General features: G+C 39.0%; 1 protein-coding gene across 12 annotated transcripts in view; it reads left to right on the top strand.

Annotated features, from left to right (window-relative positions):
* Nucleotides 1-23198, top strand: part of kmt2cb (lysine (K)-specific methyltransferase 2Cb) — a 117812-nt gene extending 94614 nt beyond the window's left edge. For 8 of the 12 annotated variants that reach the window (XM_077214023.1, XM_077213887.1, XM_077214112.1 and 5 more), the window contains 20 exons: nt 147-210; nt 409-641; nt 1714-3285; nt 3366-3557; nt 6226-6393; nt 6564-6705; nt 7037-7178; nt 8644-8822; nt 8935-9071; nt 9493-9703; nt 10117-10256; nt 10564-10665; nt 10804-11947; nt 12715-12851; nt 12965-13095; nt 17125-17296; nt 18964-19080; nt 19183-19256; nt 19743-19851; nt 21320-23198. In XM_077214023.1, the coding sequence (XP_077070138.1) occupies nt 147-210; nt 409-641; nt 1714-3285; nt 3366-3557; nt 6226-6393; nt 6564-6705; nt 7037-7178; nt 8644-8822; nt 8935-9071; nt 9493-9703; nt 10117-10256; nt 10564-10665; nt 10804-11947; nt 12715-12851; nt 12965-13095; nt 17125-17296; nt 18964-19080; nt 19183-19256; nt 19743-19851; nt 21320-21412 (5259 nt within the window). In that variant the 3' untranslated portion in view covers nt 21413-23198. Of the gene's footprint in view, nt 1-146; nt 211-408; nt 642-1713; nt 3286-3365; nt 3558-6225; nt 6394-6563; nt 6706-7036; nt 7179-8643; nt 8823-8934; nt 9072-9221; nt 9299-9492; nt 9704-10116; nt 10257-10563; nt 10666-10803; nt 11948-12714; nt 12852-12964; nt 13096-17124; nt 17297-18963; nt 19081-19182; nt 19257-19742; nt 19852-21319 lie in introns of those variants that run through there. The other 4 variants (XM_077213621.1, XM_077213704.1, XM_077214271.1 and 1 more) reach the window with 4 other exon arrangements.
* Nucleotides 23199-23644: the final 446 nt, after the last annotated feature.

The following is a 23644-nucleotide window of genomic DNA, read 5'->3' as shown; positions in this document are numbered from 1 at the left end:
TTTTCCTTTAGAAACAAATAAGAGTGTAATATTCTCAGCTGTAGTTTCAATGCATTTCTCATAATTTCTTCCTTAACCAATGCTTAAAAGGTGTGCAGATCAAGTCCATAATGATTGTGTAATTTTGTCGTAAATCTCACATTTAGGATGGCAATCTAACTCCTCAAATGGCACTACCCAATCCTCCAAATTTTGGAACAGGATTTGCCCGTAAGTTTTTAATAGTTATTGATATCATTATACAGTCCATATTTTTTATCTTCCAGTTATAGGGCAAACATTCTGAATATGAATATGTAATTCCAGATTAAGCATTTACTGAACATATTTAAATGTTATTTTACCTTTAATCACAAAAATGTACTCTTTAAACCAGTAATTAATCATTCCAACTCTTCCCCCATTAAGATGACACACAGAAGGTTCAGTATGAGGACTGGCTCAGGGAAACCCAGCAGCTGCTTCAGATGCAGCAGAAATATTTGGAGGAGCAGATTGGGGCCCACAGAAAGTCAAAAAAGGCCTTGTCAGCCAAGCAGAGAACTGCCAAGAAAGCAGGACGGGAGTTTCCTGAAGAAGACGCAGAGCAGCTGAAACATGTGACAGAGCAGCAGGGGGTTGTGCAGAAACAGCTGGAACAGGTAAAGCACACACATAATATAAATCATCCATGGTTTTATCTTCATGAGCTGATTTGTTTAAAGGTGTCTCTGGCCTCTCTTTCTGAGAACTAAACCTATTAAAACACTTTTCATTTCATACGATAATCCCAAAAAGTATTGAAAAGTACATTTAAAATACATTTCATGATTGTCCTTTAACAGAAACTACTCACTTTGTCATTTGATTTAAGGCCCATTAACACCAACAAAAACGAAATCTATTAAGACAACTATAACGATAAATATAGCATCCTAGCTAATGCATCATAACCTGCCAATTTAAATGTTCAAGCTTTTTAAAGTAAGGTGGATTCTGATTAGCTGTCAATGTTTTTATCTCATCAGATGAATTGTTATAGTGGTTGTGTGGACTTCCCTATTATTATAGAATTAGAACGATTATTAAAACTTTATTTTTATAGATATAGTTATAGTAAGCGTCCTTGGTGTGAACAGGCCTTTAGTCATCTCACCCTTCGGTAGTTTTTCAGAATGTTTTAACAAGTGAATACAAATTCCTTAAATCCTTTAATATTTGTATGACTATTTCCTTTTGTAATAGTCAAATAAAGAATTTTAATAAAGTACTGTAAGAATTATTTGCAGTAATCAAGGAAAGAACATGTTCCAATTTTTTTTTAAATCATTTAAATCTGTGGTTCAATTATGGTATTTACAATTTGAAAAAGTAATATTCTATGAAAAAAAAACATTTTCTGATTTAAGAAATACTATTACGTTTACAAACAATTAATGTCTATTGAAGAGTAGTATTATTATTTCTAATATGCAGTTGTTGACATTATATTAATTTAGATGTCATGTCATTATCTGGCAACAATACTTTATCATACATTGTCTTTCTGATATATTGTGGTGAATCCTTGAAACAAGGACATATTCTTAAATCTTCCATTCTAGTTCTTTAAAATTTCCCTCAAACTTTGTGACATTTTCTTGTAAATTCAAGGACATTTTGGAATGAATGGGACAAGTACAAGTTGTAAATTTTTCAGTCCAATTTAAAATGATTTTTCTCTGCTTTTTCTAGATTCGCAAACAGCAGAAGGAGCATGCAGAGCTGATAGAGGAGTACAGAGTTAAACAGCAGCAACAGGGTGGCATGCAACCCCCAGTGATGCCTGGAATGCCACCAATGCAGCCTCATGCTGGCATGATCCCAGTTGGGCCCCCCATGAACCAACCTATGATGGGTCCCATGATGCCCATTCAGCTTCACCCTGGCCAACCAGATGCAGCTAATGTGTCCAACACAGCAGGCTGGCACCCTGGTGCACCTGTTCCTAGTGGAGGACCTCAAATGCCAGGAGTAATGCCCGTTCAAGTAGTGCAGGCACAGCCTCCACAGCCTCCAGTCACAGTGGCTAGGCCCAGTCAGGGGCAGGCAGGTGGCGAGTCTCCTCACGTGAATTTCGATGATACCAACCCATTTAGCGAAAGTTTCCAGGAGCGTGAGCGCAAGGAGAGACTACGGGAGCAGCAGGAAAGGCAAAGAGTTCAGCTCATGAAGGAGGTGGAAAGGCAGCGTGTGAAACACTGCATGGAGCAACAGCAGGTTCCTAACTGCCAAGATGGTACCATGAGGGCCCTGTCCCAGATGCCTTTTTACAACCAGGACCTACCGCAGGACTTTATGCAGCCACCCAGAATGCAGCAGCCGATGCAAGGGCCACCATTTCCACAGCAACAAGGCATGCAACCAGGGTTCATTGGAGGACCTTCCAGACCAATGATGGGTAACGGTTCATTCCCTCAGGAAATGGGACCAGGATTTGTTTCTGAGAACCTAGCACCCCATGGACCTAACTTTGTCCAGGCACAAGCTAGACCTCAAAGATACCCTGGGCCAAATATGATGCCTCAAAATGCAGCTCTAGGGCATCCATTTCCAATGGATGGACCCACGCCCTTGCCTCCAAACTTTCCAGTTCCCGGTCCATCACTTATCCAGCTGTACTCCAACATCATCCCGGACGAGAAGGGTAAGAAGAAAAGGAACCGCAAGAAGAAGAAAGATGATGATTGTGAGTCACTGAGAGCTCCTTCTACACCTCACTCTGACCTGACAGCCCCATTAACACCCTGCGTGTCAGATACGTCATCCACACCGACAAGGAACCCAATGGTCTTCGGCGACCATGAGTTCTGCGAGATGTCCCAACCTGGATCGTCTACACCAGGCTCCATGAGCAGCCAACCGCACTCTGAGCTGGAGCGCCAGCTCTCTGAAGGCAGCTGTAGTGGAGGGCCAGAGATGGCCATGAGCCATCAGGAGATGCATGACAGGATCCTCTCCAACATCAAATTGGAGAAGGTGGAGGCGAGTGACTGTCATGGACATAAGGGAATGGGAATGGAAATGGAAATAGGAATAGGCATGGTCAAGGTAGAAGGAGAGAGGGAAGGAATGATGCTTCATCATGCGAATCAAAGTCCAGCCAACAGCTTGAAAGGAGAAGCTGGGAATGAACTCCTTAAACACCTCCTAAAGAATAAAAGGACTCCACCTCACCAGAGGTCTGAAGACAGTCTGAGGTTAGAGGAAGAGGGATCCATGGATAGCAAATCATTTCTGCGACAGTGCTCCATGGATAGCACTGGGGTGAGTGATTGAAGATGCTTAATTTTCATTTTAAAACATGAAACATGTAAATACATGACTGTTATTTTCCCTTCCCACAGGCATTCTCGGATTCAAACCACCCTGATTTCCCTGGACCATTACTTCCAGAGGACAAGAAGAAACAGAGGAACAAGAGGGCACCCAAGAGCGGAGACAGACCTGCCCCCCGCTGTAAAAAGAGGAAGAAAGAGGAGGATGAGAGTCAAGCAGTGTACTCCTCGACTGAGACAGTAATGACCCAATTAAAACAGGTAAGATGCAAAATCCTTTATCTTTTCAGTCTAGTTGAGTCATATTTAATTCCACTTTTTTCACTATTTTTATACTGGTTATCATTTAGCATTTTTAGCAATGTGATGGCTGATTTTCATCAGCATCATTACCAGTCTTCAGTGTCACGTGATCCTTCAGAAATCATTCTATTAAGCAACTGTCTTGTTATTATCAATGTTGAAAACAGTTGTGCTACTTAATATGTTTTGTGAAAACCATGATTTTTTTAAATATACTTCTTTGATGAATATTAAATTCAAAAGAACATAATCTCTTTGAAACTGAGTATTTTGTAACATTATAAATGACTTTACTGTCACTTGTTCAATTTAATGCGTCCCTGCTGAAAAAATCATTGTGTGTTCTTGAACCAATGCTAATAAAAAAAGTTATTTTTTGCAGTAATTTAAACTTGTTTCATAGCTGAAACATTTCTTTAGTTATGTACAGTGGTCTGATTTATATGTGTAGGTAATAACAATTTTGTCATGCAGTTTGAAAATGACGGTGGCCCAGTAGTGCACAACACAACGAAATTAAGCCACAACACAATGGAATGAATTCACAACACAACGGAAATGGGCCACAATACAACGGAAAATGTACAGCACAACGGAAATGAGCCACAACACAACGGAAATGCTCTCGATCACTAGAGGGCTCTCGGAGAGCGATAAAGTTAGTTTACCTTGCCATTGTTCTATAGAGTCGGCAGTCTTAATATATCAATACCACGATTAGTTTTAACAGTATGTAACCATTGTATATCGACATAAAATTACTTCAAAATCACCTACATGAATTATAGCTGCGTATTTATACTTGAGAATGCTTTGATGCGCTACCACAGCACATGATCCCTAAGGTAACGTCTGGCAATTCCACCAAGTGGTTAAAACGTATACTTGTAATATAATTTAATAAATAAAAATAAAAACCATTTGGAGAATTACAGGATGGTATTGGCACAATTTCACCTGTAGTAAGTCAGTCTGGACACTAGGAACATACCACAAGCTTTGGGGCATGAAAAAAAAACCTTTTGGTGAATTACAGTACGCCTAATGTTTTTATAAAAATAAAAAAAATTGTGTACTGTGCATACAGGGAGCTATTGGCACAATTTCACCTGTTGTAAGTCAAGCTGGTTAATAGGAACTACAACCTTTGAAACATGATAAAAGAAAAAAAAACTTTTTTTATACTGTATTACAGAAATTTCCTAAAAAATTATTGTTTATTGTAAATACATGAAGGGAGGTATTGGAAAAAAGTAACCTGTAGTAAGTCAGTCTACTACCAATACAATCAAGCTTTGGATTTTGAACATGTCTGTTTTTGAGTGATTAAAAGTAATTTTAATTAATACAAATTATACGTTTAACAACTTGGACGAATTGGCACACGCTGGTATGGGATGTGCTGGTAGCACGTCAAAGCATTCTAGAGTATATGCAGCTATAATGCACGTAAGTGATTTTGAATTAATAAATGTCGGTATACAATGGTTAGCTACATACTGTTAAAACAAATCGTGGTGTTGATATATTTTTTAGACTGCTGACTCTATAGAAAACTAGCTGTATCGCGCTCCGAGAGCCCTCTAGTGGTCCGGAGCATTTCCGTTGTGTTGCAGTTTTATTTCGTGGTGTTGTAAATTTTACGTTGTGTTGTGGCTCATTTCCGTTGTGTTGTGGATTCATTTCGTTGTGTTGTGAACTTATGTTTGCTTTTTGAATTTCGTTGTGTTGTGCACTTGTGCCCTACTGGGCCACCGTAGAAAAAATGAGTCTAGCACGTTTGCAGACATGATTAAAAAGAGGCTGTGCCAAATTAACTCATGACAAAAGGAAATGGTGCTGTGAAACATTTTGAATGCTTATCACATGAAAGAAAGTCACTGGTGTAGACAATGAGCTCTGTGATTGAGGAATCTAAGGCCATTACAAAGATTTCTCAATCAAAAATAATTAGTTTGTTCATTGCATGTGTATTTTTGCAGATATAACAATTGTTACGAATTTAATAAAAATAAAACAAATCAGGAGTCAATACTTTTATTTAAAAAGGACAGAGGATATTAGAAATGACAGTAAAGACATTTAAACTGAAAAAACTAAGTTATTTTTCAAATAAAATCACGAGTTAAGAAAAAAATTAAAAAGAGTTTTTTTTAAATTAAAAAAAGAAAAGAGGTAAGAAAAAAAAAATCCGAAAAATTTTTAAGCTGTTTTCAACAATTGATAATAATCAGAAATGTTTATTGAGCAATGTTTATTGAAAATATATTGAAACAGAAAACTTTTGCCGTTTTTACTGTATTTTTGATTGAATAAATACAGCCTTGATGAGCACATACTTGACGACAGATTTCTTTCTGTGCCCCAAATTTTGTCTGATCTAACTATACACTTAACAAAAACAATACTGTTTTTGATAAAATATTTTTAAATGTTTTTTAGTATATTTGATCTTTTATTATAATAAATGCTCATCACTTAAGAAGTTGTCAGGTTTCTGACAGGTTTTTTACATGTACATAGGACCTCAACAGCAAGTTCCTCTCTTCTAACAATTTCTTTTAAACATAACCTTTATCTCCCATTTCCCATATGTTGCTCTTTTTGTCTTATTGTTTCATTGCAGCAGCAGCTCTCTCTTTTGCCCCTAATGGAGCCTCTTGTGGGGGTGAACTTTGCCCATTTCATGCCCTATGGGGGCGGACAGCTGGATGGAGAGAGCCGTCTCTCGGGCACATTTGGAAGCGCCTCATTGGACGGTGTCTCAGACTATTACTCCCAACTGATTTACAAGGTAATTAAAAATAGCTAATAAAATACTCCATGACTGTACTTTTGCTACTGAAGCATCAAGCGATCACTTTTATTACTTACATCAAGTCTTGTGATATCAGCAGTAAACTTCACTTATTAGATTTCATTTATGAGATGTTCAGATGGTCACTCATATATGTATCTCTACAGCAGAATAACCTGAGCAACCCGCCCACCCCTCCTGCCTCCCTGCCCCCGACACCTCCTCCAGTGGCACGGCAGAAGTTGCTCAATGGCTTTGCCACAACAGAAGAGCTTGTCAGCAAAGGTGGTGTCATTGTTGGACATGATGGTGAGTGGCAACTTTGAATTTGATGTTGATAGTGATCATTTTGACTATATATGAACAGGCCAATGAACTGTTGACTTGAGATAATAGGTTTGGCCAATGCTTTTTTTTAGCATTAATCACATATTTATATTTTTCTGGCTATTGGTTTTTGGTCAATATTGAGTCTACCAAAAAACGCTGCCATTTAGAAAACGTAGCAGTTTATAGCAAAAGCACAAAACAAAGATACATTTAGATCACAAAACATAATATTTCTAATGCACAATGGGAGCTAATAAAAATACAATACTGATGCTGGTTGTTTTTGTTTGGGGGGGGTTTGTTTCAACAGTCACCAAAGGGTTGCTTTCTCGACCGCTGCAATTTAAGGCTGAGGAGGAGCTGCTGGCTCGAGCACTGGCTCAGGGGCCCAAAACTGTGAATGTGCCGGCCTCTCTTCCCACCCCACCTCATAACAACCAGGAAGAGCTCAGGTCAGTACACGGATACCGAGAACTGGGATTATAGTTGGTAAAGTGTTGGTATTAATGGGACAAGTATTAATGAAAAATATGCCTATTTAGCCGTTTCTTAAAGATGGCTAAGGACTCAACAGCTCTGGTTGAGTTAGGCTGGTCTTTCCACCAGCTTGGAACAGTCAAGCAGGCAACCAGTGAAAACTGATGAAGAGAGCCGTGACGTGCACTCTTCAGCTCGTTAAAGACCACTCTTGCTGCAGCATTCTGAATCAGTTGCAGAGGTTTGACAGAGCATGCTGGAAGGCCTTCAAAGAAAGCATTATAATAGTCCAGTCTGAATAGAACAAGAGCTTGGACGAGGAGTTGTGTAGCAAACTCCGATAGGAAGGGCCTGATCTTCCTAATGTTGTATAAGGCAAATCTAAAGGGCCAGGAAGTTCTAGCAATTTAGTCTGTGAAACTTAGCTGATCATCAATCACAACTCCATGGTTCCTGGCTGTCCTGGAAGGAGTTGTGGTGGATGAGCCTAGCTGAATGGAGAAGTTGTGATGATGTGTTGGGTTGGTCCAAACCACAAGCAGTTCTGTCTTGGCATGGTTGAGTTAAAGGTTATGGTCCTTCATTCAGCAAGAAATGTCTGTTAAGCAGCTACCCTCGGATCCTCTGGCCGCAATGAGAGGGACAGTTGTGTCATCACCATAGGAGTGATAGGAAAAGCCATGTTTCTGAATGGCTAGTGACATCATGTAGATGTAGAAGAGAAGTGCTCCAAGATAAGTGGTCCAAGCACTAAGCCCTGATGCACCCCAGTAGCTAGATGATGTGACTTGAATACCTCACCCTCCAAGATACCCTGAAGGACCTACCTGAGAAATAAGACATGAACCACTGGAGTGCGGTTCCTGAGATGCCCATTATCATTAGGGTTGACAGGAGGATCTTTTAAAACTTTTAAACCATTGTGTAAAGAACACATATTTAAACCTATCTAACTAAACAACAAATCCTAGGGTTGATTCCTCAGTTAGGGGACGTTTTCTGTCCTCTAGGATGATTTTATTGATAATTATTCTACTTTTAAATGAATTTTTAAAAAAAACTTTTAATTAAGGGCAGTGTTGAAAGTTGACATTTCTCTATTTTTGGCTTGTCTTTTACCCAGACCTTTTAACTTCCCTCTAATAAATTTAGAAATTTTACAAAATTTTACAAAATCCACTTGAAGGTTGATCCAGGCCTTGATCTGGTCTTTATTGCAGAGCAAATGTTTTCACACAGATGAAAACTTTTTTTTAAGGAGTTTAATTTTCAAAGCTATCAAAAGTGCGTAAAGGTAATGGTGGACAGTACTTTGAAATGCGATTGTATATAAACATGGCACACAAATATCTTGAATTATGTATTTTCTAATTTCTACACATTAGTCTGTTTTCAGTTTCTCAGTTAAAATGTAACCAATATATTCTCTCGTACACACAGGGGACAGGAGCACTGTGAAGACAGAGACACCCCAGACAGCTTTGTACCATCTTCGTCCCCAGAGAGTGTCATTGGCATGGAAATCAGTCGCTATCCTGATCTCTCATTGGTCAAGGAGGAACCTCCTTCTCCAGCCCTGTCTCCAGTAATTCCAATGTTTCCTGTCTTTAGGGGCAAAGGTAACTAGCTCATTCCCTTTTGTGCCTACAATTACATTATAAATGTTCTGGGTGCTGCTGAGTGTGGATTTGATTGATTAAGCCATTTTTATTTATTCCTCTTATTTTCAAGGCTCAGAGGTCAGGTTACGAGAGGTCAAGACGGAGCCTTCATCTGTGTTCTTCGGCTCTCCATTTGGATCGGTGCAAAATGGTTCCAACACTGGGCTGGTGTCCATCGCCATCACACTGAAGCCAGCTGCTGCTGAGGTGAGAAACAGGGTTGGTTTACCAGAGAAATCTGTTTCTACAGAGGTACCTGTAGAATTTGTTTCGATAGACACCACAAGAACAGTACATAAAAAACAACACAGTACAACAAAACATGGAATAACAAGTACAACAATTTCCATATTACAGAATGGGTGCAAAGATGGGTGTCTTTGACACAAGATTTGACAGATAATTTAAATTCACAGAACAAGAAGTCAGTGGGATTGGAGTGAGTACAAATGATATAAATAACTAGATTTTTACATTTTCTGAAGAAAATGTGAGTTGTCTTTGCCATTGAAAAAACTTCTGCCTCAACTCTTAAGTATGTGTACTAAGAATAGTGTTGCTTGCATCAGCAAACACAAATCTATACCGCTCTCATTCCTCACTGTGTCGTTTCCCTTTGCTCTTTCAGAACATCACTGACGTTGTCGCAGCCATTGCTGACCTGATCCGTGTGAAGATCCCCAGCAGCTATGAGGTCAGCAGTGGCCCGGGCTCTATGGGGGCCATCAAGACCTCTGTGGATGCAAAACGTCTAGCCTCTGCACTCCACGAGCCGAATGGACCACGGGCCACACGGCAAGCGCCTTACCACCTGCAGCTACAGCACAACCATAAGAAAGGTGAGGTCATAATTGCCTCTTAGTGTCACATAATCTTTCAGAAATCATTCTAAAATGACTGTAATCCAACAATTAGATCAGGATCTAATTGTTTATCCATCAGTTGCTAAATGTGCAGTATTATGTCTGTGTCTGGCTCAGCTACTGACAGAAAATCACTATTGATTTTGTGAACGATTGGGGAAGCTACTTAAACACAGTAGTGATCTTGGCCTGAACTATCCTGTTGAAGTCTGCGCATCTGTGTCAGATACTCACTTAATGATTAAAAGCCTCAGTACAAGATTACATCTCATTCATCACAGGGAAATGACAACACTCTCTATTGTCATTGTGTAATTGCTGTTTTTAGGCTAATCAGAGCTGGTAGGAGGAACTTTTTCTGTTTTTTGACAACTGTGGATCTCTTTTAGGTGTTGTTGGTGACAGAGAGCAGTATAAGAAGGTACAGGGCAGCCCAGGACAGAGGCAACAATGGTGTCAACAATGTAAAGTGGTAGTCCTGGGGAATGGCGTGAGGAAAATGACCAAAGATGGTCAGGGCAAAGCACAGGTAGGAATATGTGATTTTTGTTTGCCCTTAATGTATTCAAAAATGCATTTGCAACCCATTTTATTTATAAAATTTGACCTATTTTCATGTGAAATGGTAGAATGTGACTTAATTTGATTGATTGGGAATTGTTTGGATTATTGTGGATGTTCTATGTCAGAATGAGGCCAAACTAATGCTAATGCCTAAATAGTTATTTTGCTATTGGTTAACATTACCCAATAGAAAGAATGGCCTTGGTGACATCAGCCGGAAAGTTGTTTCAGAGGCGAAGCAAGTTACATTATTATCCTCTGATTTTTCCCAGGAGTCCCAGTTATGTTCTGATGGGGGTTTGGTGTTCTGCAGTCATAGCTGTCTCATTCTGCACTCATCATCCACTCAGTCCAATGGGAACACCGACACCAAGGTTTGTTTTCTCAGTCATAATCCATATGCAAACAGCTTTGAGACTGAGCATGGCTGATTTTATTTAACTGATAGATGAATTGCTCTTGATTACGCATAATGAATGCATATGTTTCATGTTTCTGTATTATATTTCCAGACATCTGTTGCTCTACTTTCTGAAAGTGCTTTGAAACAGAGTCCTTCTAAAGTCCAGCACCAGTATAGCAACAACATGTCCTCTCTGGATGTCCACTGCCTGGCCCAACTCCAGCACAAGCCATCCCCTCCCTCTCCGAACCTTCACGCGGTTTTTAACCCAGCTGGTCAAGTGATCAAGACAGAATCCAAACCTGAAAGCATATCGGAGAGCCATCTTAAAGTGACGGTTAAGCTGAAACCGTGTTCAGAGGGCCACGTGGAAGACAAACCGTGGCATCATGGCAAACGGTGGAAAGGGCTGCGCTGGCGAAAATGGACAATACACATTGCAGTTCCAAAAGTTGCCACCCAAGACTCGGAAGTTGAGGAGTTCTTGAAGCAGCTCAACTCATCTCTGCGGCCGTGCTCAACCACCCGTGACTGGCGTCGCTGCTGTTTTTGCCAACAGATTGGTGATGGGATGACGGATGGCCCCGCCAGGCTGCTCAACTTGGACTTGGACACCTGGGTGCACCTCAACTGTGCCCTTTGGTCCTCTGAAGTCTATGAGACTCAAGCCGGCGCCCTGATCAATGTGGAACTGGCGCGTCAGCGTGGTCAAACGGTGGTTTGTGCGTTTTGCCAGCGCTTAGGTGCCACTAGTGGCTGCCATCGGTTGCGTTGCCTCAACATCTACCACTTCACCTGCGCCCTGCAGGCTGGCTGTACATTTTTTAAGGATAAGACGATGCTGTGCCACCAGCACCGGCCACGGGGAGCCGGCGCTGCAGCCGGCTTGCACTTAGAACATCAGCTGCGCTGCTTCTCTGTGTTCCGCCGTGTCTTCGTACAGCGCGATGAACTGCGACAGTTAGCGTCGGCCGTGCAGCAGCCTGAGCGCGGACATACTTTCCGTGTGGGGAGTTTGCTTTTCCATGCAATGGGTCAGCTGCCACCTGCCCTGATGCCCACCTTCCACTCATCTACGGCAATCTATCCACCTGGCTATGAGGCAAGCCGTCTCTACTGGAGCATGCGGCACGGTCAGAAGCGCTGCCGGTACGTCTGCTCTGTTGAAGAGCATGAGGGGCGTCCCGAATTCAGCATCCGTGTGATTGAGCAGGGCTATGAAGATCTGGTGCTAACAGACACCACTGCTAAAGGTACAGCTGCCACAGTCTCCATCACCTATACTGATCTAATAGCAGATAGGGTTCCCGTGGGTACTGTATGGACATACATTATTCGGGCAGGTCTTAAATAACATCTTCAAAAGTCCTACATTTGATTTAAAAAAACTTGAAATGATAAACATTCAACTTAAAACAACAGTTAAAATAGCAAAACCAAAAGAATAACAAGACATAAATCCCATTGAAACACCAGCTTTCATGTTCAGCAGGGGTGTAAAAAAACTACAAACTTGCAAGCAATCCCTTTTGTCTCCAAACCAAGTCATGTTTTGCCCACAATCTGCTGCCAATACAAAGTCTACTTAAAAAGAACCAAATCAAAGCGCTTTCAATTAGTGTAAAAGGACCCAGTTTTTTGTGCATTCACTTTGTAACTGAACTGACAAGTGGACTCAGATGTCTTTTTGTTGTGCATATATTCCCAATCACCCTGAGACCACCAAAAAAAAGAAAAAGCTATTATGAGCCCCACATGTGTAGTAGAGGACAAAACAAAGCTGCCCCAATATGCCAACGGACCTCATATTTATTTAAACAATTTCAGTTCCAGCTTTTTGAAGTTCAATAATTGCACTATTCCATATCGTAATTTAAATTTCAATGCGATTAATTGTGTAAACCACATTTATCTCATTAGTCTCTCATTATCTCATAATCTCATTAGTCATACTGCCTGACAGACAGCAGTGTGATGTTTTTTATTCGCTTGTGTGCTTATTCTCACCCATGTGTTCTAGGAGTCTGGGACAAGGTTCTTGGGCCCGTGGCTGAAAGGAGGGCTGAGACGGGCATGCTGAGACTCTTCCCTGTCTATCTGAAGGGAGAGGACCTGTTTGGGCTTACCATCTCAGCAGTTACCCGCATCGCCGAATCGGTATTTACAATAATTACAACCTTGATATAACTCACTGCATATTTTAAAGTTAAATGCCCAGTTATGTACAGTTTGTTAAGATGCGCTCATTTTGTGAAATGTCACTGTTGTAGCTACCGGGTGTGGAGGCGTGCTCAAGGTATCGATTCCGTTATGGACGTAATCCCATGTTGGTGCTTCCACTGTCGATCAATCCATCGGGCAGTGCTCGTTCTGAGTTGCAGACGTTCCCCCATCATGAGAGGTCAGTATTCTGATAAATTATGGTGTGGTCACATTAATGAAATTTAAGTTAAATTTTGCGTGCAAGAACAGGTTCATTGTCCATTGTTATTAGCATAGAGAAGTATGACGCACAGCTCACACAGAAATCACCTTCAAGCCAAGCAGCTTTCTGTTGGTCAGTGCGGTGAATTTGCCTGACCAATTTAAACACAAACAAAATATACGCAGTTTTTCCATGTTCATACAAAACTCCCACTCGTACAAATTCCTATTGGAATGACTAGATTTCCCCTGTGAAATTTCACAATCAACAGTAAATCTTTGCTTGCACTTCCAGCGTCTTTGCATGTAGAAAGTGGCTGGCAGTGGGGATGCTACTGGGTGTTCCCACTAAGGAAAAAACTAAATATAAATGGAATCAGTACATAAAATGCTTAATATTAAAGATTAATCGAGAAACAGTGAGTGCTCTTCGCTATTGCAGCTATTTATCTGTTGCACAAGCACTGGTCTTTCTGGGTTCTAGAAACCATTAAAACTCTGAGTCAGCATGTCTATACATGTATGTACACAGAGACATATCTTAAGTTTCATAAGGAAAGTTGCTGACTGCTAAAATTAACTTCCTCTCCATCTTGCCACTCACTTCACTCCTATTGTTTATTGCTCCCGAAAGTCACATATCTCAGTTGCATAAACATATGAACTTTGTCGCATCGCTGGACACATCTACATGCTGTCGCCAACGTTCACTGTCGCTCGTGTCGCTGGAAATCACCAGTTCTCTAGAGAAATTAATGACATTTTTTCGCTGGTACTATGCGCAGGGCTTAAAGGGTTAGTTCACCCAAAAACTAAATTTCTGTCATTAAATATTCACCCTCAAGTCGTTCCAAACGCATAAGACCTTCGTATCTTCGGAACACAAAGTAAAATATTTTTGATGAAATCTGAGAGCTTTCTGACCCCCCAATAGACTGCAATTTCAAGGCCCAGAAAAGTAGAAAAGACATCCTTAAAATAGTCCATGTGACTACAGTGTTTCACTCTTTATGTTATGAAGTGACGAGAATACGTTATGAAGTGACGAGAATACTTTTTGTGTGCAGAAAAATAAAAATAAAAATAAAACAACTTTATTCAACAATTTCATCTCTTCCTTATCAGTTGTAAACAGTGCAGCGCTCCCGGGTTCTCCGTCAGAATGTGTTTGCACCCGCGGTGTATGTAGATAGAAATGGCTCATTCTAAGGTAATAAAAACATAACGGTTCATTAAGTTAGGTCTTTATACACCACTGAAAACATAGTTATGTATATGATATTGCATTTATGTCAACAGATCCTCCTAAATATTACACAATGCACCTTTAAGTAAGATTAACAAATGCTGTAGATGTATTGTTCATTATTAGTTCATGTTAACTAATGTAGATAACTAATGTTAACTAATGAAACCTTATTGTAAAGTGTTACCAATAATTTAAATAATATTTTCCTGCATTACATTAATGACAATAATGCATGAAATGAGCTTAACAGTCATAAAAATGTCATTATGCAAAAAAAAAAGTTTAATGGTTTTAATTGACCTTTTAAAGGTGCAATGTGTAAAAAAATTTAATTTCTATTAACAGAAATGCAATATGACATCCATAACTATGTTTTCAGTGGTGTATAAAGAACTTACTTAATAAACCGTAATGTTTTTATTACCTTAGAATGAGACATTTATATCTACATAACCGCGGGCATCCCCTTCTATGAAGGTCGACATGTTGTGACATCATGTTTCTACCGTAGCCGACAGCGAACAAACAGCGCTACAGAGCGCGTTTCGTCACTACCTTGAAAGAGAAGCAGCAGAAAGCTAGAAGCTAGCCATAAACACCCTGAGTAGTGACTTTTCCCTCGTCAGTGGTGTGTTTCATGTAACTTAGTTCTCCTCCCTCGCTGTGTTATGGCTTTGCTATGTGGGGATAAATGTGCTGGTTACGTTCGTGAGACAGCTGATTAGTACTCTTGTCATTGACCGTAAAACAGTAACGTTACAGGAATCACCAACCCGTCGGTCGCGGTCGACAAGTCGATCTTAGAAGCATTTTAAGTCAATCACGAAGAGTTTTCAAAATCAGAGAAAAAAAGCCTATTGTGTGTAGTAAATGGTGGCTAGGGGATGCGGAGGCGCGTGCGCTGTTACAATCACGTTATTTTTGCCGCACGCACCTTTGGGCTCATGCGGACGCGTCGAGTTTAAGCAAGGCTTTACGCTTTAACCAGCTCAGTCACAGTAACAGCTCATATTTAGCCAGCTAAACTTTTACTACCCTGTTAGAAAAAATATATAGTTGCATAGTTTCATGTGGTTCTTCTCCCTCGCTGTATTATGGGTTTGCTATGTGGGGGGAAATGTGCTGGTTACGTTTGTGAGACAATCAGCTGATTACTATTACTATATTATATATTAGGACCCTTGATCCTCACCTGACTATGGCTTTGTAAACTTTATCCATGATGTGGTTTATAATGGACTGTGGTACAGAAACAGTGACAATGTTACACACTCTTGGCTTACTCTGGTTATTCTCTGCTGTCTGAGATGACGATATGTTTGTCCCGTTTTATCCACCTCAGCTTCTTCGAAAGGGAGGGGTGAGCAGTGGGCTGAGCCCTTAGTGCAACTTGCAGCCGAACCGCTAGATGTCGCTAAAAATCACACACTGCACCTTTAATCATTGTGTCTATTTAAAAATATAACTGCTGAATTTATTTATTCAATTATTAATTGCGAAAACAGGGACAATCATTTTCAGGGGGAATTTTTTTTCATCCAGAAATGAACTAAACTTGACAAAACGTCCCTTTTCAATTTATTATCTAAAAATGCAGAAAGTTTCTGTTAGGGTGTGGGTTTGGGTTAGGTTCATAGTATTAATAATTAGCTGTACAAAAACAATACAAGTGTACTGAATGTCCCAAAAACAGAAAAGAAACAGAAACAGTGAGTGCTCTTTGCCATTGCAGCTATTTATCTGTTGCACAAGCACTGGTCTTTCTGGGTTCTAGAAACCATTAAAACTCTGAGTCAGCATGTCTATACATGTATGTACACAGAGACATATCATAAGTTTCATAAGGAAAGTTGCTGACTGCTAAAATTAACTTCCTCTCCATCTTGCCACTCACTTCACTCCTATTGTTTATTGCTCCCGAAAGTCACATATCTCAGTTGCATAAACATATGAACTTTGTCGCATCGCTGGACACATCTACATGCTGTCGCCAACGTTCACTGTCGCTCGTGTCGCTGGAAATCACCAGTTCTCTAGAGAAATTAATGACATTTTTTCGCTGGTACTATGCGCAGGGCTTAAAGGGTTAGTTCACCCAAAAACTAAATTTCTGTCATTAATTATTCACCCTCAAGTCGTTCCAAACGCATAAGACCTTCGTATCTTCGGAACACAAAGTAAAATATTTTTGATGAAATCTGAGAGCTTTCTGACTCCCCATAGACTGCAATTTCAAGGCCCAGAAAGGTAGAAAAGACATCCTTAAAATAGTCCATGTGACTACAGTGTTTCACTCTTTATGTTATGAAGTGACAAGAATACTTTTTGTGTGCAGAAAAATACAAATAAAACAACTTTATTCAACAATTTCATCTCCTCCGTGTCAGTTGTAAACAGTGCAGCGCTTCCGGGTTCTACGTCAGAATGTGTTTGCACAAAAAATATTGTTGTCCCTTCATAAAGTTAATGTTGAGCCACTGTAGTCACATGGACTATTTTAACAATGACTTTACTACCTTTTTGCGCCTTGAAAGTAGCAATTGCAGTCTATTGGGGGGGGTTACGGGTTTGGAACGACATGAGACTGAGTAATTAATAACAGAATTTTCATTTATGGGTGAACTAACCCTTTAAATCTGACCGCACCTTTACATTTTGCGTTTGTTGGAAGAGCAGTATTAATAAAAGACTGTTTTCTTTCTCTGTTTCTGCCATGTTCTCTTATACACTCCGACAAACTCATATATACTTGCACAGGTTAAAGATCCTCTCCGTGTGGGCCAGAACATCTCGCTGCATTCAGAACTCCTCCATGACGGAGAGTGGATCATCTCACAGCAAACACTTTGTGCACTCTAAGTCATCTCAGTACCGCCGGCTGACCAGCGACTGGAAGACTAATGTGTATCTGGCACACTCCCTCATCCAGGTGAGTCCGTTCACTGACCATCTGATGCATATTTGAAAAAGCTGGCTGAAATTGCCAGGTTCATCTGATCCTTTGAAAATGTAAAGTTTTAAAGGGATTCAGATGGACCTCGCTGGATTGGACTCAAGGAAGCCTTTAAATACTTAGTGTGCCTTGAGTGACTACAGTTTCTGTTGTTGTTCTAAGAGCATCTTAATGAAAAATGTCTCTTTTAAGCTTGTGTTATTGGCATTCCTCCCTCTGGTACGGGTGTGTGGTCATCTAAAAGAGCCACAGCTGATCCAGTGTCTCGTTTAGTTCCCTGCCGAGCTTTTTAAAACCACACAGGCATACAAACAGATAAATCACTTAGATAAATCACTGAGACATATCTGATGTCTCATTCAGTCAGCTGTACAAACCTGTGTATGCTAATGGAAGCAGTGTAGAATGGGATGTACATGGGTCAGTCTCTCGAAACTATGTCCAGGTCATATTTTCTCCTCAAAAAAAGAAAAGAAATTCGATTATATTTTGCATATGAAAGTGAAGGAATTATGAAGGTGATTCTCATTACATTTAGATTCTCGTTACTGTATATTTTTAAGGTACAATACAATATTTTTACAGTACTGTAAAAATATATATTGTACCTTAAAAATACTGTACTACAATCATTCTGAAATTATTACTACTACTACGATGGTGATAAATAATTTGGTAACACTTTACAATAAGGTTTCATTTATTACCATTAGTTTCATTTAACTAACATGAACTAACCCTCAGCAATACATTTGTTACTATGTTTGTTCATCTTTGTTAATTTTAGTAATACAGCTGTTTATGTTAGTTCAGAGTGCATTAACTACTGTTAATAAAAAAAATACTTCTTTTGATTTTAATAATGTATAAGTAAATGTTGAAATTAACATTAAAGGTGCAGTGTGTGTTTTTAGCGACATCTAGTGGTGAGGTTGCGAATTGCAACCAACAGAAGTTACGGTGGCCGCGAGGAAAATATATTGTTGACAGCAGAGAGTAGCTAGTTAAGCAATGAGGTTTCTTTACAAAGATAAATTAAGAAATGATGTTTACTTTATTATTCAGTAAAACAATATATTATTGTTACTTGTTCATCATTTGTGTCAGTGTCAGTGAAACCTTATTGTAAAGTGTTACCAATAATTTAAATAATATTTTCCTGCATTACATTAATGACAATAATGCATGAAATGAGCTTAATAGTCATAATAATGTCATAATGCAAATTAAAAAAAAAGCAAATAAAATGGTTTTAAATTACCTTTTAATCATTGTGTCTATTTAAAAATAAAACTGCTGAATTTATTTATTCAATTATTAATTGAGAAAACAGGGACAATCATTTTCAGTTGCAAAAAATTGCAGAAAGTTTTCAGTTAGGGTTAAATTATAGAATTTGTAACTAGCTGTATATAAAAACAATAGACGTATATGGAACATCCCCACATTCACCAGTGTGTGTGTGTGTGTGTGTGTGTGTGTGTGTGTGTGTGTGTGTGTGTGTGTGTGTGTGTGTGTGTGTGTGTGTGTGTGTGTGTGTGTGTGTGTGTGTGTGTGTGTGTGTGTGTGTGTGTGTGTGAGAGAGAGAGAGTGATCTGTAGCCTTGGGTGAGGATGCATGTCTAATGGGTCTTGTGTCTGCAGGGTCTTGGTCTGTTTGCAGCACGTGACATTGAGAAGCAGACCATGGTGATTGAATACATGGGGGATATTCTGCGCACTGAGGTGGCCATGAGGAAAGAGCTGCTGTACAAGGCTAAGGTAAAGCTCGCTCAAACAATGAGGGAATAGTGCTGGGGATAATGTTACCTTGACATGCTGTCTAAATGCATTTGTCTAAATCTGTGTGGATTTCTCCGACAGAACCGCCCAGCATACATGTTCCGCATCGGCAGCGACCGAGTTATCGACGCAACACACTCTGGAAGCCCTGCAAGGTACAAAAATGAACTTGACGTGTCATATCAGCTTTCAGATGTGTACATTACTTGATGATGTAATTACTTGATGAGATGGTGTACATTACTTGATGAGTAATATGTCAAACCTGACATATTACTGTTATTTTTACTGTCACATTTTGCACAATTCAGAACACCTGTGAACTCAATGTTTATATTGCCGTTTTAGGATAATAATTTTCCTGTATAATAATATTACTGTTTGAAGCACTAATATTTTGAAAGAAGTCTCTTATGCTCACTAAGGCTCCATTTATTTAATCAAAAATACAGTAAAAACTGTAATATTGTGAAATATTAATACCATTTGAAACTTAGTGTCATTGCTTTTCTCTGAAATTTGAATCACAGTTTTGCCTATTGAATGACAAAGTATTTAATACAAATTTCTGTGTGAAAGTGTGCACTTGGATGCAAGAAGAAATTAAGTTATAATTATTTTTAATTGGATGTTTCCCTTAGATACATCAATCATTCATGCTCTCCAAATTGTGTGGCTGAGGTTGTTACGTTTGAGCGGGGCTACAAGATTATCATCAGTGCCGCCCGCAGGATTGAGAGGGGAGAAGAGGTAAGACTGTACAAGTGTGTCATTTATTTTCATGCACCTGAATAAACGGCACAAATATGCCCAAAATATTGCTTTACGATGCCCAGCACAATCTTTCAGGGCAGTTCTGGTAGACTGTGAAGGATGCAGCAGACCATTGCAATCTGGCATACCTTTTAGGGGTTCCAAATTGGTTATCGGCTGATATTATAGATTTTTTACTTTACGTGTATCGACCGATATTGGAAATTTAATTGTTCATGCTCATTTCCACTATTTGACATTTGGATTTCCTTTACAGTCATCTGACGCTCACTTAAAGGTGCACTATGTAACGTCTAGGTTACTAATGAAATCCCTGAAGGAGGAAACGGAGACGTTACGTCAGAACTGAACTGATGAATTGGGATCCAAATTCGTCAGTTCAGTTCTGACGAAATGTCCTCTAACTGTTCAAAAACAAAACTGCATGTATTTTGCGAAAGAACATTGTTTTGGTTGCGCTTCGGCTCTGTGTGACTGTGCGGATTAATATGGTTATACTACTGCTCATAAACCATTCACTACTAGAGTTAAGAGATATAATAAGTTTAGATGGAAAAGATATCAAACTGACTAGCTGAAGATGTTACTGTAGCTATAGCCATTAATAAACACGGCACGCACTTGAAAATAAATTCCAGCTCAGCACTACAACAGCCATAGTGAAATGACACTTCACAAAAGATAATACTTTACAATGAACTTTGTTAGAGAGCTACATATGGCAATTTATCTTTTCAATAATGTTACTCACTTGTTGAGTAATAAAAACACCATTTCTGCTACGCTTTTACAACATTTCAAATCCCTCAGTTCTCGCCATCTATGAAAAGTCAAGGCAATGTTGATTCTTGTTTTATTACGAGCTCTGTCGCGTTCTCTTTTTGACAGCAGACTCTCCTCTGTTCAGCGTTTGTTTAAAACGGGTGATTCCCAGAGGTTGGAGATTTAGCTACTCCATGTCAACCTTTCTCGCTCGTTGTGTAACCTATTCCACTCCTACACCAAACACACATCAAAGTAGCCGGAGAAACCATTCACTATATACAGATATGACGAGACACGAACGGGCGAGTGACGAATGTACACAATTTCCCACGAAAACCATCCCGACAGGGCTAATATATAAACACTTATAGAAGAAGAAGGATTGAGGTTGTTTGATGTCAATTTTGAACAAAACTAAAAAGTTGCATAGTGTACCTTTAAAGTTCATTTCTAAAACACCAAGAATTGAATATCACTGTTAAACATCAGTACGAAACAAAATTGTGTCTGTGAATGTTCATTCAGACACCTGAGACGACCCTTTAAAAAGTCAGTAAGTGCTCTCGACTATGTTCCCGGTTATAATGCTCTTCTCAATCATGTGATTGTCTCATAAGACCTATCTGCAGAGCTTAATAAGATTTGAGATTTGAACCACCTTTGAATGATTTTTTTGCAGCTCTGCTATGATTACAAGCTCACCCCGGTTGAAGATCAGAGCAAGATCCCCTGTCACTGTGGAGCCGCCAACTGCCGCAAGTGGATAAACTGAACAACTCTGAGGTGCCAATTTACCAGAGGAGACACAAAAATAAAGGAAACAGCCAATCCTGGAAGTTGTTTTAGCGGGCGATCATTTTTAAAACGTGCAAAACTAAGAGGAAAACACAACGCTGGAATACAGCATTGTGTGAGAGCCATTCGTATCATTTTCTTGACTTGAAAGGAAAAGGTTCCGTTATGTGCATGTGCCATGAGTCTGTGTGCGTGTGTGTGTGTGTGTGTGAGTGTTTGTTTGCCAGCTCGAATGCGTGTGCGTCACACGAGGCAGATTTCACCAGCGAATGAGGACGGAGAATGAGCGAGAGCACTGTGCCGGGTATGCCTTATAGGTCGATGGAGAGGGCAGACCCATCTGTATGACGTGATCTGTACCGTAGAAATCAATGTAGAACATCACTGAATGGAGAATGTACGGAATTGACTTCCGCAAAGGGAAAAACATGTTGCACTAAAAAAAAAGAAAATGAAAAAAAAAAAGAAAAGAAATAGAAAATGAACTCACGAAAAAAACTCAAAAATACTTGATTCCATGAGTCAGTTTTATCCTAGATATCTCTCATTGTTTAGTGTAAGAAAATAAAGGTGTTTTGTATTTATTACTGTGTGAGTGAATGAATGGGCCTATTTTTAAAAGCGGTTTTATGCCGATAAAAAGGATGCCCGACTGCGATTCTTGCACGCAGTTTGAGATTCTGTTACATCTGTAAATACCGTGTAAATATAGAGAAATATCAGAATGATTGACCAAATACGACCTTATTCACTACCTTATTCATATCGATATTCAGATATTTTAGATGTGCTTGTTCTGTTTTGTTTAGCTTTTTTTTTTTCCTTTCCGGAATTAATTAACAAAGACACATCACGATACCACGTGTACGCGTGTAATTACGAAACTGTACCGAATTACAAAGGTGATTTCACAAGAAAAGTATTTTCTCTGTGTTTAGGATGTGGTATTTGTAGTGACTTTGTGGTTTATTCATTATTGCTGACCATTTTGTTGGTTTTCATTTCATTTTATTCCATTTTATGTTACGGATAGCAGCGACACGGAATTCAAAACGAGAGACATTCTAGTAAATCAGGTGGGATTGTAGATGTAGGGATAACTGTGAAATGAACTTTAAACCTCGCAAACCGGTTATGAGATCACAAGCGTAACCTGAACAGGCACAAGTAGATCATGCTCATTTTTTATATAAAGGCTGTCGTATGGATTTTATAAACATGCAGCGTCATAAAGAGACGTCGTCGTCGGACGCTTTGTGTGTAATCGGTGGGAGGAAGGGTCAGCAGAACTCTCTGAAAAATGTGTACATACAAAAAAAAACATATGCTTGTATTAGTTTTATTGATTGAAGTGAAGCATCTGTTAAGAGAGCGCTATTCATTTTGTAGCCAAAAACTGTTTTTCACACTTCACATGCCTTGTTATTTCAATTTGGGAGTTTCTGTGTGCACAATTTCACGTTGAAAATGGACAGTTTAGACTTTGTATTGTACTGGGCATGAATTTTTTCGAAAGAGTCTGTTGTATATATTTTTCTCAATGAACAGCTGTAACAAAATTGTTTCATGGATATTTTCCTTGTCTTGTAAAATACATCAATTTCCTAGTGTTTTTTCTTTTTCTTTCTTTTGCTCTGTATAGTAGTCTAAATTGTTTTGGAAACTGAAGCTTTTTTGAAGTACACAGAGCGATATAGGGTTTGGTATTTGAGGAATTGAATTTACATTTACAAAAAAAATAATAAAATATTTTACATCATTAATTGATGCACACCTTATTTTTCTTCTGGTAATGTGTTGCAGTTTTATTGAGATGCTATTATACTTTTGATCGATATTTTAAATTATTTTTTATTATTGTGTTTTCGTTTTAATTTTAAAGTTTATTGTGTTTTTGTCATTTGTATGTCTATAGTTTTTATTAATTATTCTTTCAGTTTTATTTTTTTTAGTACATCAACTTAAACTAAATGAAAACGAGAAATGTTGCAATTAGCTGAAATAAAATAAATTTAAGTGTTGTTTTCTTTAACTTTTTAATCCATTTCTGTTCAAATTTATTTTATATTAAGTGACAGGTTTTTTTCATGTTTTTAGTTTTAGTTAACTATGACCGTGATGTGTTGATATTTTTGGAGGGATGCAAGCTATGCAAGATTTAATAACATTTAAAACAGTTCTGTTTTATTTTATTCTGTGCATTAAAACC

This window comes from Siphateles boraxobius, unplaced genomic scaffold, assembly GCF_051911475.1.
Source record: "Siphateles boraxobius isolate OS27281-9 unplaced genomic scaffold, OSU_SipBor_1 1, whole genome shotgun sequence".
Classification (NCBI taxonomy): Eukaryota; Metazoa; Chordata; class Actinopteri; order Cypriniformes; family Leuciscidae; genus Siphateles; species Siphateles boraxobius.
The sequence above is the reverse complement of the archived record's forward strand: the minus strand, read 5'-3'. Positions and strand labels throughout refer to the sequence as shown.